General features: G+C 43.9%; 1 protein-coding gene across 1 annotated transcript; it reads right to left on the bottom strand.

Moving 5' to 3' along the window:
• Positions 1-549: 549 nt before the first annotated feature.
• TPT1 (tumor protein, translationally-controlled 1) lies at positions 550-6,872 on the bottom strand. The gene is made up of 6 exons (XM_081005783.1): positions 6,723-6,872; positions 6,111-6,184; positions 5,137-5,327; positions 3,046-3,151; positions 2,726-2,842; positions 550-775 (listed from the first exon to the last, which is right to left on the bottom strand). Exons 1-6 carry the CDS (start codon positions 6,748-6,750, stop codon positions 773-775), a joined length of 519 nt encoding a protein of 172 aa, XP_080861909.1. The 5' UTR covers positions 6,751-6,872; the 3' UTR covers positions 550-772.
• Positions 6,873-18,017: the final 11,145 nt, after the last annotated feature.

Here is an 18,017-nt window from a genome sequence, read left to right as displayed (position 1 = left end):
CTAACCAATTTAGGTTTTGATAAACCACAAAGATTATTAGTTTCCTGTGATTAAAACCAGTACTACTTTTCCATTTTAAGTTATAATTACTTTGAACTACAGCCTCTTGTGTGCAGACTCCCTGCCTAAAATGCTTGTTTCTGCCACCAAAGATTGCTGTTCCATTGCTTCTGCCTTAGTCATAATTTGCCATGATAAACTGATGAAATCCATCTCTCCTTGACTGGTTCAGAACTCTAATCAGCAGTCTGTATTCAGTCTTCCAATTCTGTCCTCCAGCTAGCTATTGTGGTTTGTTGAACAGCAAGAAACTCGGTCCATTTCAGAATGAAAGCCTTCTTCTCTACTAATCATTTTCAGGTGTTTAGAAGCAAGTCAGTTGTAGCCGGCTCATCTTCCAGTTCTAGGTCACCAGTATCGGACGACAGTCTGACACATGCATTAGGCCAGGCTATGCTACTGAAGTCAAAAATCCAAATGCACAAGAGCTACAAGAAGCTTGCTGAAGAACCCTGCTGAATGCATTAAACCAAGAGGCATTATCTATGCTGGGTTTAAATGAGTTTTTCTTTATTTTAGACAGCCTACATGACAAGTTTTTAAAAACCAATGCCTCCACTCCAATTAATTCAGGGTCAAAATAAATCAAATTAAGCTCAAGATGGCATCAGTCCAGTTTTCAAACAATGCTGAGTCATGATGTTTTGTTGATGAATAAAGAACAGCAGCCAATTATGATGATGATAGATGATCCAGAAGGGTTGGTCTCTTGTTACTGTTAAGAAATTAATGAGAGTTAGCCTATGCTTGTACCAATTCCTTACGTCATCATTAAATATTCACTCTCTTAAATGTTCTCCCTTATTCAATCTGAGTTGCCACGTTTATCAGGCACACAGAAAGCGCAAGGAAATTGCTGTTGCATCTTTATGCAAGCTAGAGAGCAAAAGTAGTTGTTCCCAGCCTATCAGCAGATGCTTAACATTCAGAACTTGCATCTCAACTCCTTCCCTAAGGCACTGTTTGAGAGGGTACCAGTCTTGATTAGTATTCACGGAAAGGGGGTAATGGTTTCAACAGCCATATCAAAATACAGCCAATAAATGTTTTGGTTTGATATTAAGCGAAGTGCGGTGGTCAACAAAGCTTTACTCAGAGTAGACCTACTGGAATTAATGAGCATGACTGCTAAAATACCTCCCGAGATTTAAATCTAGCAACAGCATATATTTTTTTTAAAAAATCTAACAATCCACACCGTTTGCATTTTCTGTTCTTACCCCTGTCCACCTGAATGATTTGGTCTTCTATTTAAGCCATTGGCAGGAGAGCCTCAACTTAAGAGAGGCCTACACTTTCCCCACACTCCTGATTAGCTAGCTTAAAAACGGAAGAGCGAACCCAAGCACTTTTTTGGCTGGGGAGTCCAGCCACCATCTTCCCTAAAGAATCTCCCACTAGAAGGGCAGAAAATGCATATGCTAAGCTGTATAGAAGACTGGTCAATAGCTCAATAGTTTGTCTTCTATCAGCGTTGTTAACTGAGAAATGAAAGATTTTTTTTAATAGAACTCTGGGGAAATCTAGAAAGTTAAACTAAGAGGCTATTGAACTTGTTCACACACGAACCGAGAATCAATAGTAAGCAACAAGGTAGCCTAGTTTGTAGCAGACACCAAATTATTCGGGATACTGAAAACCCAAACTGCAAAAAAGTTGAAAAGGGATCTCCAAGCTAGATAAGCAAAAATTAAAAAATGGACAATGAAGTTCAGAGTAAGACTTAAAAAACACTGCATTCAGGGCAAATAACCATCCCAGCTTCATACAAACTGATGGGAGAGTAAATTGGCTGTGACAAAGGGATGTGTCCTTTGAGTTGGAGTAGATAGTTCTGAAGTACAGAACTTCAGAACTTCCAGTATCACTCTACCCTTAAGAATTAAGGGTGCAGCCTCACTCACAAAGGTGTACAAACCTCTGGTTGCACAATCTCAAAAAGGATACTACAGAGCTAGGAAAGTTGATAGAAAGTTGATAGGCGGTATCATTTGGGCTTTTCTTTTTTTCCCATGGAAAATGCAGGAAAGATGTTAGAATTTCAGAGATATGAGTGAGTGGCGTGGAGAAAGCATATTTATTTTTTCTTCCTCTAGTGCTTGGCCACACAATTCATCACCAGTACGCAGACAAAAGCTACTACTTACAACACTCTATGAAATTTCCTCCCACTAGATATTATGATTACCAGAAGCTTAGATGGCTTTTCAGGCATGTCCAAAGTCTATGTGGGGGGCCTTATCCAGCCCCATGCTAGTATATGTCCTTGGGTAAAATCCTTTAAAAGTGTTTTTTTAAAAAAGCTCCACAACTTCAATCCTAAAAAAAACCTGGTTGGCTCTCACATACTCACTTCATCAAATCTGGCCCTCTTTGAAAAAAAGTTTGGGCACCCCTGGATTAGGTGAACTCCTGAAGCAGGTATCAATGGCTATTAAGATGCAATTAGGTAAGTCAAATCTCCAGGTTCAGAGGCAGGCTGCCACAGAACACAAGTTGCTGGGAGAACAAGGGCTGTTCCCTCATGTACCTGGCTGGTTAGTTGAAAATGCTGGACTAGATGGGCACAGGGTTTCGTTTCTGCAGCAAATCACCCCATTTATCAGCAAGCAAAATTTAAAACCGCACAAGATCTTGGCAAGTTCTCTCGGGAATTTATACTTACACATTTCTCCATTTCTAATCCATCCTTAAAGAAAATCATATAAGGAGTGATACCATCCTCACGGAAATCCAGCAACGCCACCATTCCATCTGGATTCATGTTCTCGCCTACAAAAAACTTTCAGAAGAAAAAAAAATCTGTTGATGCAACTAAGTTCCCAGAAAGCACTAATATTCACTCACATAACAATGCACATTTCCTTGGCTCAAGCATCAGGCACTTCCCACAAAATGCCAGTCTTAAAACAAGCAGCAAAAGCTACTTCACAGTATGCAAGTACCGAAAATATGTTACAAAAAAGAGGAAGCTTTGGAACTTACCTGGTAATTTTTGAAGTTTGCAAGGATATGTTTGACTTGTTCAGCTGCTCCAGTCATGAACGGCTTTACTCTCTCTGGCTTTGTTTCCTCAAGTCTTGCTTTGATTCTAGGGGAAAAACACCAACAATTCTAACACCTAGTTTGAGGATTGTGCCCAAAAGTTTCTAATAGCTGATCTGAAAGGAAAACACTGCATTGCTTTTTACTGCTCCCCTGCATGGATAGTGCTTTACTTTATCTGCCAGTTTTAAATTATATTTCTTGGGAACATTTACATTATACACAAGGCCACATAAACTGACATGGTAAAATATGCCAGCATATTTCTGTATGTGCTTCCATTGAGGCAACAGTAAAATAGCAGAATAGACAATATTATATCGAAAGAAGGGGTTGCCTTTGGCCCAGATATCTGGCCTCTAAATATAAAGCAACTGTTACATCATATCTGTAATACAGAGCCTTAAGCTACAGCAAAAAGCACAGCCACTGATCAGTTCTGCCAATAACCAGGATCTTTTGGTTGCACCTCTCTTTGAGTTGTTTGCATCCCAGCTGGTCCTTACTGGGAATTTTAAGAGAATGTGATCGTGTCGCCTTGGATTTCATGATACAGGGAAAGGGAAAACTGAGTGTAATCGGTCATAGACTGATTTCATAGAAGGCCGATTTCTGGAAGCTTAAGGAACTACAGCAGACATAAGCAAACTCGGCCCTCCAGATGTTTTGGGACTACAACTCCCATCATCCCTGACCACTGGTCCTCTTAGCTAGGGGTGATGGGCGTTGTAGTCCCAAAACATCTGGAGGGCCGAGTCTGCCTATGCCTGAAGTACCGAGTGAGATCTCATGGTCAAAAATAGTCAAGAAAAGGGAGCCCAAGATGGGAGATTGTTAAAGGTGAAATAATGAAGGCACAAATGCAGACAATTCCAGAAAGTGGGAGGCACCTAAATAAACTTGTGTGGCTTTTTAAGAAGCATACACAAGCTTGTTGGATCTGGGGAATTCTATGGACATAGTGTATCTTGATTTCAGTAATGCTTTTGATGAAGTTCCCCATGACATTCTTGTGGAGAAGCTGATAAAATGTGTAGCTGGTTGACTAACCAACTCAAAAACTCATTAATAGTTCCTAGTCATCCTAGGAAAAAGCGACGTGGGGTGACAGAGTTCTATTCTGGGCCCACTGTTGTTCAACATCTTTATAAATGACTTTGATGATGGAATTGAGGCGATCCACATCAAATTTGTAGATACCAAATTGGGAGGGGTAGCTAATGCCACAGAAGACAGAATTGGGATTCAAAATGACCTTTACAGATTGGAGAATTGGGTGCAAAGTAACAAAATGAATTTCAACAGGGACAAATGTAAGGTTCTGCACTTAGGCAGGAAGAACCAGGTGCACAAGTTTAAGATGGGGGACACCCAGCTTACATGTGAAAAAGATCCATGGCCCAACAGTATGATGCTGCATAGTGTCCAGATCAAGGGAAGGTATACCACTCTATTCTGCCATAGTCAAACCACACATGGAGTCGTATGTCCAGTTCTGGGCACCACAATTTAAGAAGGATATTGACAAGCTGGAATGTGTACAGAGGATGGCAACCAAGATGATCACAGGTCTGGAAGCCAACCCTTATGAGGAAAGGCTGAGGTATGCTTACATCAGCAATGCAATCACTATGTGCATTTGTTACCATATCAGAAATGTTGCCTCAAATTAACCTTAAGATTTAGGGTTCTCACTACTAGCATTTTCCTTTTGACCTTGATGACTTAAACATAATGTACCAAACTTAGTATATTTAAGAGGACACCCTTCAGATATCCAATACTGTAACAGGATATGTGGAAAGAAGCAGTATCTTAGCAAAATGTGTATGCAGGTGGTTATGACTTTAAATTATAGATCTTTCAGAATAAGAGCACCATTGTAATCATCCCCACAACTGGATCCCAGCAGCCCATCTCCATCAGAAGGCGGTGCTGCAACCTTATGGACATCTTCCAAGAGTGTTTGCTATATAACCCTCATCATAACTGTCTTCTAGCCTTGAAATGACAGACACCAGGATAACTTACGCTTTCATGTAGTCCTTGATGTACTTCTTGTAAGACTCTTTAGTGAAGCTTGTTTCCTGAAGGTGGTGGTTCATTACAATGTCAACACCGGTGACAACGGTAGCCTCTGCCCCTTCACCATCTGGACCTTCAGCCGACGCATTTCCACCAATTAAAGCATCATCTATTTCACCTTCTTTCCTGCTCACCATCTAAACCATTCATTGAAGAAAAATACCACCACTGAAAAGCAAAATCTAATTGTAAAATGATCTGCTCCTGTTCATTAATCTACTCAAAGCTTTAAGTCCTGAAACTAGTTCAGCTATGAGCAAAGCTATCCAAGTGGAATTTGTCACCAAAGGGAGAATAAACTGCCCAGAGAATCTTAAATCGGAAGTCTTTATGATTAAGACTCTAATTTTCAAGGTTTTTGAAACACACACACACACACACACACACACACACAAAACCTGCTACTTTTTACTTCTTCCCATCAAAATTAAGGGATTTTAAAACACCACGCCTCAAATTACTCAGTCTGGATGTCGTCATTACCACTATGGAGGCTTAATGGATGTGTCAGAGTTTATCTTGCAACCTAGCCCCTCTCAAGTCACTGTGACATCTCTGTTATAAAGGTGACCCATATTGGCATGGTGATGCATAGATTACGAAATGCTAAAGCATGGATCTCTCCCACTCCAACTGTGCAGACCAAAACATGGTCGTTGCACAGTAATTGTGAGCTTTGGTTACTTTATGAGTTCATAGAAGAGGCTGAAATTTCCCAGTTTGCCTCAGATGTTGTCAAATCCCCCCCCCCCCATAACAGAAGTTGATTGAGTGCCTGTGAAGGGTAGCAACTGCTAAAAGAAGGGCCTCATGGTACCAAAGCACAGTTGAGCTATACTATAATATAGGGAGGGGCTTGGGAGAGGCCAGGCTTCGAACCCCGCCTACATAAAACGTGTAGATTTACAAACAAAGCCTACCTTCCCTTCCACTTCCAGGCAGAGTCCGCTGGCCACTTCTTTGACCTTGTAGATGTCCGAGAACATCTCGTCTTCTGCGGGCGGAGGAAGGAGGAGAGCGCGTGAGGGGGGCTCCCCATGGTCGGCCGGTCCTTCTCCCTCCCCCAAACCCCACCCTCCTCTCAGGGGTCGCCCCTCTTTCCCTCCCTCCCGCCCTTCCGGTCCAGGCCTTGCCAGGCCCCAGAGGTAGATGCGGCGCCGCCGCCTCCCGGAACGGGAAAAGGCCTCGGGAAGGCTGCGCCGGAAGCCAAGAGGGAACACGCCGGAAGCGCCGCCAAAGGCCTCCAGCCCCACGGCCCCTTCGGCAGCCCCGCTCACGCAAGCGCGGTAGCCGCGGCAAAAAGACGCATGCGCAGTGAATAGAATGCCGGGGGCGCCAGTCTTCGCTCGGCCCCCCCCCTCCGCGAACCAGTCTCCCTTCCCCCTCTCTTCTGTGCCGCGCAGGCGCAGTGTAGCGGGAGGGCGCGCGAGGTGCCTAGCCCGGGCCGCGGAGCCGCGCAAGCGCAGTAGGGCGCCGCTGTGGGGGCTCCGCGGGGGGTCCGACCTCGACGGCGCTGAGGGAGATTCGCTTACGGCTGATGCAGTCGCGGTAGATGATCATGGCTGAGGCGTCGTCGGGCGGCGGTGGGTCGAGCGGGCGGGCGGGAGGGCGGCCTCGGGGAGCGGAGCGGCTGGGCGGCGACTCCCGGCGAGAGCAAGGAGCGAGGCGGAGAAAGGCCGAGGCGGCGCTGCCACTGAGCTCATATAGCCAGCGGGGCACGTCCCTGCCATCCGTGCGTCACCAATCCCTGCGCTCCCCGCCACGCACGGAGCTGTGACGCAAGCGCGCCCGCAGGCCGCAGGCCCGCCTCCCCGCGCGCACGTAGAGGCAAGAACGTACAGAGCTGCTCTCGGCGGGCCGGAGGTAGAACTTCCCGGTTCCTTCTCCTCCCGCCGCCGCCAATAGGAAACAACGCTGTCAACTTTTCCCTTTTCTTGCGAGGAATCCTCTTCGGAATAAGGGAATTTCCCTTTAAAAATGGGAAACTTTGACAGCTATGCGCAGAGGCGGCGTGCCTGCGGTTTCGCAGCAGCTGGTCCTCGCTGAAACTGAAGCCAAGAGAGGAGAGGAGACCCTGATTTCAGCCTTAGAATCGTAGAATCATAGAATTGGAAGCAGATCCAAGGGTCATCTAGTAGTCCAACCCCCTGCAATGCAGGAATCTCAACTAAAGCATCCATGACAGATGGCCATCCAATCTCTGCTTGCAGAGCATCCGCCACCTCCCAAGGGAGGTCTGTTCAAACACCTCTTCCTGTCAGAAAGGTCTTCCTGATATATAGTTGGAAACTCCTTTCTTGTAACTTGAATCCATTGGTTCGGGTCCTACCTTGTCTGGAGCAGCAGTAAGCAAGCTTGCTCCCTCCTCCATGGGACAGCCCTAAGCATACCCAGATCCTTCAACCGTTCCTCATAAAGCTTGGCTTTGTTATAAGAATTTTAAGGTCTCAAATATAGAATTAATATTCATAAATGCACACATATCTAAATATATGAACCATGTATGGAAATGCAATCCTGAAGCCATTTTGTCTCACCCAATGACCTCAAATATTTCTCTGCAGTAACGGAGGGTTTTTTCCCCTTTGCAAATTCCCCTTTGTTTTTCCCCCTTGAAAATCCTGTCTTAAGGGCGTATTTGTGTATGAATAGGGTGAGCCTGTGACCTGGACTCAGGAACTAAAGTATTAACCATAACAAAAGAATGGCCAGACTGCCCGGGTAATGCAATCAGTGACCATTATTAGGTATCCTGGCAGGCAGAATTTCTGCTGCAGACCACCTCCTTCTGAGATGTATGTATGATGTATTGAGGGGTGGTCTTGGGCTACAGGGTGGGCAATTTCAAACGTCTATACAAGGCCTTGCACACCATTGTTCAGGGTTCTTCTCTCTCCTCCATGTGGTGAGTGGGGACCCTGTTGCAACAGTTCCTTAAATAAAGATCAGGCTTACTAGCCACTTTGCTTCTCAGTATGCTCTGGTTGACCTGTGTTTTCTCCTACCGATAGCGAACCTACTTAAGGACTCTATATGGGCTCCAGAATACCCTATAAGGGAAAGGGAGCAGTTTTTCTTATAACATCTAGCTCCTAGACCCTTGATCACCCTAGTTGCACTCCTCTGCAAACATTCCAGTTTGTCAACATCCTTAAATTGTGGTGCTCAGAACTGGGCACAGGACTCTATGAGTCACCTTGCCCCGTGGGTGGGCCAACCCTTTTGAGCACTGTAGTTTACAATGCACAGTCATAATTCCCAGCAAGCCTCAAACTACAGTGCCCAGAATTCTTAGAGGGAAAGAATATTCCTTAAAATGTGCTTGAACGTTATATTGTGCACACAGCCATAGAGTCTGCATGCAGTCCTATCCAGCTAATTTCTATCTGAAATCAGGTCACCCTATGCTGGTGTGGTCACTCTAGATTTTATGCTGATGTGGCACACAAAATTTCCAGCTGCTCCTCTGCAGGGTTGTCAAACAACACCGGAGTCCAGCTAGGGTAACTGTTTGGCAACATAATTTGTACCTTTGCATCATTCACTTCCTCCCTGGTTGGGTGATGCTTAAAACAACATCACCCTGAGTTCCATGATGGAAAAAATGTGGGATAAAATGTAATAAAATAAGTAAGTAAATAAATCATTATTCCATTACTGTACAATTTATGCATATTTTTGTGTGGTTCTTTTTATGCAGTAGAACTTTTCCATGGCTTTTGTCCCCAGCTTCTCTCTTTACGTAATTCACTGACACCGATCCTCCAAGCAGACATGCTTAGAATCAGGCTGCTGGGCCACATTCCTATACCCAAGTACTTGGGAGTAAGATCCATTCAGTAGACAAGCATAAAACATATAGCTGCAAAAATAGCAACAGTGCTACAAACATGTATTTGACCCACCAACCAAAAATTTGGCTGAACAAGATTCAGTACAGTGGTACGTCTGGTTGCGAACAGGATCCATTCTGGAGGCCCGTTCGCAACATGAAAAGAGCGCAACCCTCAGCGGCGTGTCTGTGCACGCGCGGGTTGCGATTCAGCACTTCTGCGCATGACGTCATTTTGCGTGTCTGTGCATGTGCGAGCGGCAAAACCCGGAAGTAACCCTTTCCGGTACTTCCGGGTCACCATGGGATGTAACCTGAAAGAACGTAACATGAAGCAAATGTAACATGAGGTATGACTGTACTGTACTATCAGCTTGCAAACCACATTCAGTAAAGAGAGGGCACATCAATTATTGTTTTCCCTATTTATTATTTAAATTCTATACATGCTATTTCAGTGTTCACTGAGTGATCTCCATCACTCTTCAGTCTCATTATTTGTATGATTTTGATCTATACCTATTTCGTTTGAATTCTATCAGTATATTTTTAAATGATTTTTCCCCACACACAACCACTTATATGTTTTTTTAAAAGCTGTTCTTATTTTTAATCTGTAAGCTGCCTTGAGCCCCTATTGTTGTTGTTGTTTAGTCATTTAGTCATGTCCGACTCTTCGTGACCCCCTGGACCAGACCACGCCAGGCACTCCTGTCTTCCACTGCCTCCCGCAGTTTGGTCAAACTCATGCTGGTAGCTTCGAGAACACTGTCCAACCATCTTGTCTTCTGTCGTCCCCTTCTCCTTGTGCCCTCCATCTTTCCCAACATCAGGGTCTTTTCCAGGGAGTCTTCTCTTCTCATGAGGTGGCCAAAGTACTGGAGCCTCAGTTTCAGGATCTGTCCTTCCAGTGAGCACTCAGGGCTGATTTCCTTCAGAATGGGTAGGTTTGATCTTCTTGCAGTCCATGGGACTCTCAAGAGTCTCCTCCAGCACCATAATTCAAAAGCATCAATTCTTTGGCGATCAGCCTTCTTTATGGTCCAGCTCTCACTTCCATACATCACTACTGGGAAAACCATAGCTTTAACTCTACGGACCTTTGTTGGCAAGGTGAGCCCCTATTAGGGGTAAATGAATGAATGAATGAATGAATAAGTAAGTAAGTAAGTAAGTGTGTGTTATTACAATTCGGTAACTCGTTCTCACCCATTCACCTCCCATCGTAATTTTGGACACAAGCCACGTTGACGTCAGACACCTACTCAGGGGGAGGGGGGAGAGGAAAGGCGGGGCTTCTCCGGCGCTGGAGGACGCAGCTTTTCCCATTGGCTGAGCCGCGAGGGACGCTGGCTGCTGAGAGACAGAGACTGGCGCATGCGCGTTTGCGGGCTTCCCTTCGCTCGCCCGCCCGCCCGGCTCTTTCGGCGCAGACGCTGCGGCGGTTCGTCGTCTCCCGCCCGGGCAGCGGCAGAAGCGGGAGGCGGCTCAGGTTTGGCTCCTTTCACGCCGTCCCTTTTGGGGCTGCGGCCTCTCCGGGGTGGCCGGGCTGAAACGCCTGAGGGGGGCGCGGATAATGTGAGGGGGAGACAGTTTCTTCTTTCCCGCGCTTTTCTGTGAGGGGAAAATTCCCCCCTTCACTTTTTTTTTTCTGGGGGGGGTACCTGGTCCATGGGGCGGTGAAGTCCCCCCTACACCCCGAAGGCGGAGAACTGTTGTTATTTGCTAAAAGTTAAACGGTAAGCAGACACGCAACAAGCAGCCGGCGGGGGGGGGTGTGTCGTTGCCCGCCCCCCCTTTAATCAAGTAAATGGTTACAAAATTTCAGGGTGAACGCACATAGCAGACACACACTTCAGTCTTCCCAGCCTCCCAAAATTGAGGAAATGTTTCCTCGAGAAAATTGCATCTTATTGTAGCGCACAGAACCACCCCCCCCAAAAAAACACACGTCTTGGCTCCCCTAATGGATTATTTCCTCTGAAGAAGGAGATCTCCTGGAAGAAATAATAATAATAATAATAATAATAATAATAATAATAATAATAATAATATTAATAATAATATTTTATTATTTATACCCCGCCCAGCTGGCTGAGTCTCCCCAGCCACTCTGGGCGGCTCCCAATCAAATGTTAAAAACAGTACAGCGTTGAATATTAAAAACTTCCCTAAACAGGACTGCCTTCAGAAACCTTTTCCCATACAGATAGGTAGCCGTGTTGGTCTGCCATAGTCAAAATAAAAAAAATCCTTCCAGTAGCACCTTTAAGACCAACTAAGTTAGTTCTTGGTATGAGCTTTCGTGTGCAAGCACACTTCTTCAGATACCAGGATTTTTTTTATCTTTTCCCATAGTTCTTTCATTTAGCAAATCCTGCCTTAAGGGCATATTTTGTGCATGAATAGGGTGTGCCTGTGACCTGGATTTGCAGACTCAAGTGTTTACCATCACAAAAGAATGGGCCAGGCTGCCCAGGTAACGCAATCCGTGAAAACGTCATCAGTGATGTACGTGTGATGCTTTTAGGGTGGCCTTTGGCTAAGGGGTTGAGCAACGCCGAACGTCTTTGTAAAGACCGAAGAATTACCAACGATAGAAGAATGACAGATGAAGATGATGGATTTTTTGGAGCTAGCCGACCTAACTGGAAGAGTTCGCGACCAGGAGGAGGAGGAGTATCAGGAAGAGTGGATTAAATTCAATGATTACTTACTTAAATATGTTAAGTTAAATTAACTGAAAACATCTTGCAGATACATAATTGGTTTAGGATTTTATTTATGTTTAGTGATGAATTAATATGTTTAATTTCATAATGTGAAGATCTAAGGATGTTAATATTTAAGTTAAATTTTATAAGAATGTTGATTTGGAAAACCGTTAAAAGGACATGCAATGAAATTCAACCAAGGGGAAGCAAGGAAGTCACTTAACAATGTTGATAAGTGTAATTTTCAGTAAGGCTATGATTTATGTTTGTTTGTCTTATGTGTTTGTTTATAATGTTGTGAAAACCGATAAATTTTTTTTTTGGAAAAAAAAGAAAGTCTTTGTAAAGAATATAAAAGATTCCTGCACACTTTGTTCTTCTTGGTCTCTCCCACCTCCTTGCAGGTCGGGGAAACTGTTGCAACAGGAAAATGGAGATCTGCCTTGCTTTCCACTGGATCCTGCCTCCACCCATTCTTCCCTGACTGATCGTGGACTTAGGGGACTCATCAAGTCCCTTTGGGGAGTTAGGTAGCAAAAGCCAACCCCCCATTTTTTTCTGCAACGAAAATAAATAAAAATACTTAACTGACCAATTGCATGGAGATAGCTTGGTTCTGCCACCCAACATTATTCCTGGCTACTCCCATGCCCCCAGCTACAATTAAAGCCAAGGGGGAAATGCTCTAGTGCACGCATGGCGCTATTACATGTGCTGCGTAATTCCCGTTTCCCATATTTCTATGTTTAGTGTGGCAGCGGCTGCACTCTGGAACTCCCTGCCTGTTGACATTATGCAGGTGCCAAAGTCAGGGTCATTTTAATCTCTATTAGTATTTTTAACTTTTGTTTGTATTTAAATGGGATTGTGGGTTTTATTATTTTATTTTACGGTCTTCCTGCATTGCAGAGGGTTGGACTAGATGACTTTCGTGGTATCTTCCAACTCAACAATTCTATGATTCTATGTTGTATCTTTCTTGTAAACGGCTTTGAGGTTTTCTTACAATCAAGCGGTGTTCAAATTTTATGAAATCAACAACAACAACAATAAAACATTCCACCTGCTTCTAAAAGGCCACAGATAATTCAAGGCCAAAGGCCTGGTTACAATGGAAGTAAGGTAAAGGGACCCCTGACCATTAGGTCCAGTCGTGGCCGACTCTGGTGTTGCAGCGCTCATATCGCTTCATTGGCCGAGGGAGCTGGCGTACAGCTTCCGGGTCATGTGGCCAGCATGACTAAGCCGCTTCTGGCGAACCAGAGCAGCGCACGGAAACGCCGCTTACCTTTCTGCTGGAGCGGTTCCTATTTATCTACTTGCACTTTGATGTGCTTTCGAACTGCTAGGTTGGCAGGAGCAGGGACTGAGCAACGGGCGCTCACCCCGTCGAGGGGATTCGAAACGCTGACCTACTGATCGGCAAGTCCTAGGCTCTGTGGTTTAACCCACAGCGCCACCCGCTGAATGGAAGTATTCAGTTGTAAATTAGGGGTTAATAAATTCTGCTTGCTTCATGCTTATTTATTATTTTATTTAATTACACTTAATACATAAATTTAATATACTAGCCTTGTGTTCTCATGCTCTGGAGGGCAGGACACAAACCAATAGCTTGGAACAGTTTCCCTCGAGGCTGTGGGCTCTCCTTCCTTGGAGGTTTTAAAGCAGAGGTTGGATAGTCACTGATGCTTTAGTTGAGATTTCTGCATTTCGGGGGCTTGGACTAGATGACCCTCATGGTCCCTAATCCCTGTCTGACTGTCAAGACCTATCTCAGCCCTAACCGAACCCTATCTAACAGTTTTAACTGCCAGGGTCTAACTTCCTACTGGCTGGATGGAACACTACCCAGCTCTGATTAGTTTCTAGATCTACAGGAGGCTGACCCAAGGTCCATCCATCACAATATGTGATTGACGTTTAGACCCAGTAGCAAAGGAAAATATTTGGGAAGTGTATACAACTCATAAAAGAGGTGGAAAAGTTTTGTTAATGGGTGAATTTATTTTTAATTTATTAAATTAATATTCCATCCTTCCTCTGAGAGACGGAGAGAGTATGGGGGTTCCAGTATAGACCAGCAGACACAGAAATGAGTTCAAATATCTAAAAACAATTATGGCATCATAACTATTCTGAAATAATCTGAGGGTGCTCCCAGATTGGAATTCATTGTGGTATTGGTGCTCGTCATGCCATGCATGTAAATTTTGCAGTGTTCACACTACACTGCAATTAAAATATAAACCCACGCACCCACACATCAGATTTCCTCTGCAATGAAACATAGTCCTTGAAATTTCCACAAAATTTCCACAATAATATGTAAAGGAGCCAGAAGTTAACTCTGGGATTGCACACAAGTTCCTTAGGATCTCATATTGCCCACCCCTGCATTAACTATTGTTCAGGGTTTTCCTTTCCAATCAAATTTTGCTCTTGCAAGGGCACTTTTATATTTAGCAAATGCCACCAGGTGGCACTGTAATACACCATCTCTAAACAAACCTAAAAATTACAGCAAACTTAAATACTACAGATATGAAAACTACAAGATTGTTAATTTTAATTTTTGTATTTTATAATGTTAAGAGTGTTTCACTAAATTACCTTACTTTTTTTCTCTTTATAACCAAAGATTAAATAACAAAACAAGTTATGTGGTATTTCGGATTTTTGGGAGAATGGACCACTTTGTCAGATGTATGAAGTTTTCTCCTTACTTGGCAAACCATATTCATGGTTACGGACATCAAAATAGTAAAAACAGGCAACAGTGATGCATCAGGTTTCTACGCATAGTCCAAATTATTTGAAGAAGGAAAGTATTAGATCGAAAAACTTCTTGCATAAAGTTATTTCTCAGTACATTTTTCTTATGTACTCAGTGATTTTCTCACTTTCCAGTCTTAAGTTCAGTTACCCACATTTCCAAATCAGTTTGCATTTTTTTAAAAAGAAAGGTCTCATGAAAATTCATCAATATTAAAGAGATTTCCCCCCCTTAAAACAAATATGCAAATCATATTTTTCCTAACTATTTTTTTTAATGCTTTTGCTAATATTTCCTTTTTATGCATACTTTACTTGTTTGTAGAACTACATTGCAAAATAGGGAGAACTGTGAATTTCAAAGGACTGCTGTGTTTCGGTTCATATCTTGTTTTGAAAAGTGAATTAGGTTGGTTTGCCTTTGAATGTGAAATGAGTCAAATTTCTCCCACATTTGCTAGTGGCAAGTCAGTCACCCCAGATCATTAATCTAAAATGTTTACTTAATTATAACAATTGAAATAACTCCCTTTGTGGGATCAAACTGTTTTTGAAATACACCAATGAGCCACTAGAACACTTTGCTTTCTCTGATACTGTTGAGCCACAGGAAAAATAAGTTGGGATTGCAGCCAATGGCAAACAGAATCTGAGTCCAGATAGGTGGCAACACACACTCAGGCACTTTCTGCAATGACTTCCCATTTCTGGAACACTCCTCCGGGAAGCTCCAGGCAAAAACATCCCTTTTAAACCAGGCCTTTGCCTTTTAACCATCTATGGCCGTTTTGTATGGGTGGGATGTTTTAATGTAGTTTTACATATGCAAGTTTGAATCGTTTGCATCATCCTGTGTGGCTGACACATAGACAAAACTTTCCTATCCCTTGAAAATGCAGTATTTTTCAATGGAGGTAACTTATTTGGGTGGAAGTTATCAAGTGATGATTTTTTAAGTGCAAGTGTTAACCAGCCCTAGAACCAGTAGCAATCAGTGGTGTGGTGCTGGCAAAATGGGGTTTGCTCACATGCCTCTTCAACGCCGAGGGTTGCTCCCGGTTTCTGAGAGGCAGAGGTGAGGTGCGGGGAGGTCAGTGCAATGTGGTTGAAGCCAGCCCAGCATTTCTGCCTCTGTATAGGGACGCGGGTGGTGCTGTGGGTTAAACCACAGAGCCTAGGTCTTGCCGATCAGAAGGTTGGTTGTTTGAATCCCTGGGAAGCGGTGAGCTTCCATTGCTCGGTCCCTGCTCCTGCCAACCTAGCAGTTCGAAAGCACGTCAAAGTGCAAGTAGATAAATAGGTACCGCTCTGGCGGGAAGGTAAACGGCGTTTCCGTGCACTGCTCTGGTTCGCCAGAAGCGGCTTAGTCATGCTGGCCACATGACCCGGAAGCTGTACGCCGGCTCCCTCGGCCAATAAAGTGAGATGAGCGCCGCAACCCCAGAGTCGGCCACGACTGGACTTAATGGTCAGGGGTCCCTTTACCTTTATATGCACCACACTGATCTCCTATGCCTTGCTCCACTCTTAGGAACCAGCAGCAAACCTACCACATATAGCACTTACTGAAACGAGTAGGAGTTTGACAATTTTTGAGCTGCCTCCAGCTTCCATTCACTTAAGAACACCTAAACATTATAATGTATCTTTAAATTAGGAGTCATTTACAGGATCATTGTTGATTCCCCCCCCCCCCGCCCCAAGCTGGCAAGGCTCATTGGACAGCAACAAGAAACTGTGTCTTTAGTGTCACCAGTCCAGTCGAGGGATGCTCTGCCAACAGAGATTCAGCAGGCGCCTTCTCTTCTAACCTCTAAATGCCTGTTGAAAACATTTCTATGCTGCCAGGCTTACACTGGCAATTGAAATATCCCTTTGCAATATTTGATCTCTGGTTTTCAATTTTTATGTTTTTATTTTATGGTTTTATGCATGGTTGTTGTTTATGAATGGCGGTATATAAATGTATTTATAAATAAATAAAAGAGATATTCAAGATTGTCTCATCTCTTGCATTCATCTATCTCTCCAAGAGAACTATGACATGAATTGCAAACCCTTACAAACCCCCAGTTAGTGACTTTCCATCCAGCCCCCTCTCCAGATTAATGGCTATGGGTCCTTTTGGGACCGATGTTACTATGAGGCATATTGAGCTTTTTGTCTCCGACAGTAGATTGGGGTATGTAGTGGAAGGATTCTGCTGCTGCTGTCCCTGATAGTTGCAGCTGCCTGGCTGGCACCGCGTCAGACTGTGGAAGACCACCGGTGGGTCACTTGTCTTTTAAGTGCTGTCATACAGAACCAGCTGTCCAGCCATTGGCATTCAGCTAGACCAGCCAGCAGCATTGGAGCAGGCAGAAGCTGGCTGTGCAAGGGAGAGGTCTTCTACAAGTCTCACAGGACTTTGGGCGACTACTCTGTGACAATACAGCGGGTGCAATAAGCATTGACTGCTGCCACTCCATGGTGTGGGGTGGTGTCCCTCTGTTGCAGGCCGCAAAATGGCTTGGGCCACATGTCTTTTCTGCACCTCTGAACTGACTGAAGTGACACTTAGGGCAGCTTTTCCTGATTTTCCCTGTGTTTTAAAAACAACAACCAGTAAGGCAGTAGACTGATCTGTTGATTTTAACTGAATGTGTATAGGATGTGCTATTTAAAAGTATTAAGTGGGTTTTATCTTTGTAAGCAAACACGTTTGACTGAACTAGCCTTCATAAACTATGAGTTGTGTGCTAATTAAGTCCTTACCCTGTAATGAAAGCTCATTTTTCAATAATATTTAAAGGTTCCATATTTCTAAAAGAGTTCAAGAAAGAAAGAAATGATCCATTTAAATGGGATATGACTTTATTCATCATTGCACTGATTTTCATGGAATTTCTCTCTCACACAGAGACAGAAGTTGTATATGCAGGATTTTAGTATTTCCTCTCCGGCTCCAACTTCAATTTGAAAGACTATAAAAGTTTGACTGGGTTCCAGTTGTGCATGGTTTGCTGGCCTCTGCTATGCAGCAGAGGCAAAGCAAGCCACATATTAACAGGCATGCTGTAAATCTTCAAGAGGAGTGTTTCCTTTCTTTGAACAGAACTGAGTTGTAGTTTCAAATTCTGGAAGTCTCCAGTAAAGAGACCTATTTAATGTTGCATAGAAACCAGTGGCCCTTGCATGTGAACAGTGTGCAATTTGCTCATCCTTCTACGTAACAAGCTAGCATCAGCTAGGGCCGGCCCTAGGTGGATGCTTACTAGGCTCAGAAGGCACGGCTGGTATGGAGCTGGATTGAGTTTTTGTGCCTCATCTGCCATGTCTTGTGATGAAATGGATTCATCCCACCCCGTCTTTTTCATTAGGCTCCAAAATCTGACTCCCCCCCCCCCCCCCCGGAAGACCCTTTGAAAACACACAGCACTTACCTTAATGAAAAGAAATACACAGCTTGCTTGAGAAACCAGCCATATTTAAGTTTTAAATTAGTTTGCTTTGGTTTTTTTTAAAAA

Source organism: Podarcis pityusensis (genome assembly GCF_964106645.2).
Source record: "Podarcis pityusensis genome assembly, chromosome: 5".
NCBI classification, from domain to species: Eukaryota; Metazoa; Chordata; class Lepidosauria; order Squamata; family Lacertidae; genus Podarcis; species Podarcis pityusensis.
This window is presented reverse-complemented; position numbering and strand designations above follow the sequence as displayed.